We start from the raw sequence: 5,309 nt of genomic DNA, 5'->3' as shown, positions 1-5,309 counted from the left end.
GCAGCTCGGCCCGGCTTCGGCGGGAACGTTGTGAAACAGGTTGGTCACTCCTGCGGCTGCGAGCGCCCCCAGCAGAGCGTCCGCCGTGTGCGGGTGCGGGTGGGCCCGAGGCTCCCTCAGAAACAGGCTCCCACGGGAAGTGCTATTTGCCAAACCACCTGTGAGGAGGCAACGAAAGGCGATGCAGCTGAAATCCCGGGAAACCGCCAGGGAGGTGGGGTGGGCGGGCCGCTGACGACTATAACGCTGCTGCGTCTGAGCGCCTGCCGCCCGGAGGAACGTGCCATCTGTGGCGACGCCCTTCCCCACCCTTGATCCACTCGCCTGCCTTTGTGTCTGTCCTTCTGTGGCCATTTCATGTGAATCTTCACCTGAGGGTATTTTCCCAGATTTTTAGAGAGAGTGGAAGGAAGGGGGAGAGACCGAGAGAGAGAAACATGGGTGAGAGAGCGACACATCAACTAGGTACGTGCCCTTGACCAGAATGGAACCTGGGCCCCGCCGGCTGTGAGGGGCAGCGGCCGCCAGGCCTCCTGTGTCCGGTCCATCAGCCAGGTACCCAGTTATCAGCCTCTCAGGAGAGCGAGGAGCCCCCAGGACCATCCAGGGCCCCCCCGCGCAGGCTCCAGAGGCTGCAAGCACGCTCTGTCTTCCTCTTCCTCTGAGGGCCTCAAGGTCATAGTCAGGAGATGGAGCCGCATTTCCAGACCCCCAGTTAGGGCTGCGGCTGGGGGCGCAGGTGGTGTTGACCAGCCGGGGAGCCGCTGGGACACGCACGGCCACGCTAGCCCTGACTCCAGCACGCCTGTCGTCGCCCGTTTGTCTGCCTGAGGCCTGCGGGTGACCAATGCCTGCAGGACCCCCTGTCCATGGTGACTGCTCCCATGCACTCCAGGCGAGTACAGGGCGGGCAGTGCCCGCCGGGTTCTTACATGAAGGCCGGGCTCTCAACCATGTGACCTCTGCATCCTGTCACAAGTCTCCGGGGCGGACCCTGGTGGCTCCTTTCACGACTGTCACTCTGGTGAGCAGCCACTTCCGGCAAAGGCCTCCGTCGCTGCATGAAACCGTCGGTCCTGGCGTCCGCCTCCACCCCCAGCCCCACCTGCTGGATTCCGCAGGAGGGACCACTTAGGAAGGGGCTGTGGATGGGGTCAGCGCTCTGGGCTCAGTCATCCAGGCCAGGTGTCCATAGTTAAAGGTCAAGACACCAGATCTGCCCGGCCCGTGTGGCTCAGCATTGACCTTCAGAGGTGAGAGCAGGCAGAGGGGGGCCCTGCTCCTGCAGTGGCTGCTGCTCACTCACCTCCTGACTGTGACCTTGAGGCCCTGAGAGGAAGAGGAGGAAGAGGAAGAGGAAGACGGAAGCGTGTTTGCAGCCACTGGAGCCTGAGCCGGGGGCCCTGGCTGGTCCTGGGGGCTCCTCGCTCTCCTGAGAAGTTGGTAACTGGGTATCCGGCTGATGGGCCAGGCCCAGGGGATTCAACCAAAACATTTACTCTGCCCCCCGAATCCCACCACCCCCCTCAAGGATGATTCTGGCTACGTTGTCATAGTGTATACACCCCTGATCCCTCCTTTTAAAATGCCTTTTTTTTAAAAGTGTTTTTATTGATTTTAGAGAGAGAAGGAGGGAGAGAGAGATAGAAACATCAATGATGAGAGAGAATCTTTGGTCAGCTGCCTCCTGCACGCCCACTACTGGGGATTAAGCCCACAACCCCGGACATGTGCCCTGACTAGGAATTGAACTGTGATCTCCTGGTTCATAGGTCAACACTCAACCACTGAGCCACACCGCTGGGCTCAGTATATAAACTATATGTATATATAAAATTCTTTATCGCTTAAAGTATTACGGAAGTCTCCTTTCTCCCCCGTTGACCTCTCCTTAGCCACTCCCACCCCACTGTCTGTGTCCATGGGTTATGCGTATATGCCTGCATACAAGTCCTTTGGTTGACCTCTTCGGGAAATATTCCTTATTGTGGCCATTCTGCGGTCTGTCTAGAGGTGAGTCAGGTGGCTCTGGCCTTCCTTTTCCTCATGACTAATGAGCTTGGACAGTTTTCCATGTGCTTCCGGCCACTTGTAAATCTCCTTTGGTGAAGAAGGACTTGTTTAAGAATGTGGTTCCTGACTCGTTCTTTCTTATCATTTGGTTCCATTGCTTCACTGAAGTCCATGTGTTTGAGTGCCTGACCGATGGAGAGTAAATTGTCTCAAATTCAGATTTCCAATCAACCAGAAGGAAAGAGTGAACTTTGTACACTTTTTAGACCAATGGGCTCGTGTCCGGGAGCCTTGAGTCATTAGCCAAGGGTTAGGTATTTATGGAAAAAAGAATGGAGAGGCGTTGCACGTCTTTTTACCCAAAAGGCCTCAACTGTGGGGAGGCACCCTGGCCCCTGAGTCAGAGGGGCCCTATGACATCACAGTGCTCTTATGACATCATAGTGCTCTTATGACATCACAGTGCTCTTATGACATCACAGTGCTCTCCCACCTCCTCTCTCCCTGCCCCGGCCTCGGCTGGAGGAGTACAGAACTGAGAGCGACGGGACCACCAAGCTCTTAACGATGGAGCATTTTGGGAGGGGATGAGACCTGAGAAATTGGAACCACCTATTTCCAAGTCATGGGTGTTCGATTTTGTGTAAGAACAGCCAGTCCCCTCGGTGCCCGCAGGGGAAGGTAGATTTCCAGGGGCCCCAGGATGCCATCCTGCATCGAGGTCTCTGGGCCAGGCAGGAGGCGGGGTACGTGGTGGTCAAGGCACACGGTTGTGCAGGACCCACCTACCCACGCCTTTCTCCTCTGACTCTGATCACAGAAGGGAGGCCAACTTATAGAAATCATAGTCGAAGATACTCAAGATATCACCTTGCTGGTGCCAAAAGAGGAGGAAATTAAGAAAGCGCCTCCAGCCCCACCCATTATCCCACTGGTAGGTCTGTGGGGACCTCACCGTTGAGGGTGACGCTGACCCCAGCCTGCACCCCGTCTCACCCACGTCGCCCAGCCGTGAGGGGACGTCTTCTCTGAGGCCCACAGCATGGGGTGCTCAGGGCACTTGCCATCCAACCAGGATGCATTTGTGAGGGGTAGACAGAGCTGAGTGATGCCTCGGGAACAACCATCACAAACCGAGAAGGCCCCGGGCCCCCCAGATGCGGGGTTGCCCTACCCAGAGCTGGAGTGGACAGGGAGGGACTCGTCCCTGGCTCCGCCCTTCTCCTGGCGCCTCCGGGGATGAGAAAGGTGGGGTGAGACCTGGAGAGTCGCTTGTAGGGAGGAGAAACCCTGGCCTTGAGTGGGTGGTGAGGGCTGTGTTAGGGGAAGGCATTGCCAAGTAAAGGGGAACCCAAGTCCCAAATCGTGTGGGAGCGTGGGCAGGCGCATGCGCCCATGTGTGCTCGCTTAAGGTGTGAGAACCAAAAGAATGCACGTGAGCAAGAAGCCAGGGAGACTCCAAACTGTGTGGAGCAGGGAGGCCCCTGGGACTTGATGGAGGGAGACAGGAGGTTGGGGAGGGAGCTGGAACCTGGCTTGGGAGGCCAGCCAAGGGCACCACGTCTGCAGCCTGTGGCCGGGCCCTGAAGGGAAGCCACCTGCACTCAGGTAGAAGGTCAAGCCCAGGTGGGACACGCTGGCCCTTTGACCCAGAGACCATGGTGCTCTCTTTCTATGCACCCGGTGACGACCAGGGCAGGTGAGCCCCATGGACAGGTGGGGACCGGTGCCCCTGCGTAGCGAGCCGACACGGCCATGGCATACTCAGCCCCATGTTGGGCGCCACTTGTGCTGCGCCAGCACGGCCAAGAAAGCTGGGTCTCAGCAGGACGCTGCTTCTCTGATGGAGAGACAGCAACGGCGCCCACAAGCCAAGTCTTTATTTAAAGCCAGATTCCACGAGGTAAAGTAAGGGTGTGGTCAAAATGTTTACAACATTCTAATCTACTCAACTACATGCACCTGAACTCTATCAAGCCCACATCACTCAGGCACGTGGGGCCACATGTTTGGACCACAGGTTCAAGCTCACAACCATAGCTGTTGGCTATAATTGTGCTGGGAGGGCTCTGCCCTCCAAGCTGGGACTTGCACGTGGCAATGAGAGGACTGTGCCCTCTCATTAGTCCGAGGCTTGAACCTGTCCAAACACTGTGGCCGCTCTCCACACCCCTGAACTACTGAGGCAGGGGCTGTGGCTGAGAAAGGACCAGGACCCCTTCCTGGCACCTCCTGGGGCTGAGGTGGGTGGGGACCGGGTCCCGAGTATCCCTTCCTTTTCCTGTCTACCCCTCCCTACAGGTAAAGAAGCCCCTCGATGAAGAGCAGCAAGCCACGCAGATCCAGGCCTGGTGGCGGGGCACCCTGGTGCGCCGGACGCTGCTGCACGCCGCGCTCTGCGCCTCCATCATCCAGCGCTGGTGGAGGCAGGTGCTGCGGGAGCTGCCATTGTTGAAGCAGAAGAGGCAGCTGGAGGCCTACACTCAGCAGACGTGGGCGGCGGTCAAGCTGCAGTCCTGGTTCCGCATGTGGCGCGTCCGCCTCCGTTACCTCCGCCTGCTGCAGGCCACCCGCATCATCCAGCTGTACTGGCGCTACCATAACTGCCACACCAATGGCTTCCTCCAGGGCAGGTATCAACTCACAGAAAACCAGCTGGGACTTGATCTTGAGATCTTTCTGGGGTCACAGATTTGTCGGATTACGGAATGCATCCCCTTCCCAATAAAGCACTGACCAGGTCTGCTCCAACTCCGTGTCCCCGCGTCTCTGTCAGACCAGCTCCAGGAGGTCCTTGTCTCTGAGAAGGAGCAGAGAAACAGATGGCAGGTCCGGGCATCTCCCAGGTCAGCCTGGAGGCAGTGGCAGGGATTGGCTGGGCCAGTAGGGGTGCAGTTAGGGGCCATCAGGCAGGCAGGCAGAGGTGGTTAGGGGCGATCAGGCAGGCAGGCAGGCAGGCGAGCGGTTAGGAGCCAGCAGTCCCAGGTTGTGAGAGGCAGTCGGATATCCCCCGAGGGGTCCTGGATTGGAGAGGGTGCAGGCTGGGCTGAGGAACCCCCCTCTGTGCACAAATTTAGTGCACTGGGCCTCTAGTTAAGTAATCCTAATATATAAAAAGCCAGAGGCCATCACGACCGAAACAACCAGACAGCAGGCTGCATGGGGTGACCAGGCTGGCAGGGGGGGCAGTGAGGTATGACCAAACGACTGAACAAGCAGGCTGCATGGGGCGACCAGGCCATCAGGGGGAGCAGTGAGGGACGACCAAAGAACCAAACAGCAGGCTGCATGGGGCA

The 5,309-nt window shown here is 58.1% G+C and overlaps 1 protein-coding gene across 1 annotated transcript; it reads left to right on the top strand.

Moving 5' to 3' along the window:
- Positions 1 to 2,638: 2,638 nt before the first annotated feature.
- LOC102239889 (IQ domain-containing protein F5) lies at positions 2,639 to 4,749 on the top strand. Its single transcript, XM_014529726.1, has 3 exons — positions 2,639 to 2,656; positions 2,834 to 2,947; positions 4,315 to 4,749. Exons 1-3 carry the CDS (start codon positions 2,639 to 2,641, stop codon positions 4,747 to 4,749), a joined length of 567 nt encoding a protein of 188 aa, XP_014385212.1.
- Positions 4,750 to 5,309: the final 560 nt, after the last annotated feature.

The sequence above is a fragment of the Myotis brandtii genome, unplaced genomic scaffold, assembly GCF_000412655.1.
Source record: "Myotis brandtii unplaced genomic scaffold, ASM41265v1 scaffold693, whole genome shotgun sequence".
Lineage (NCBI taxonomy): Eukaryota > Metazoa > Chordata > Mammalia > Chiroptera > Vespertilionidae > Myotis > Myotis brandtii.
This window is presented reverse-complemented; position numbering and strand designations above follow the sequence as displayed.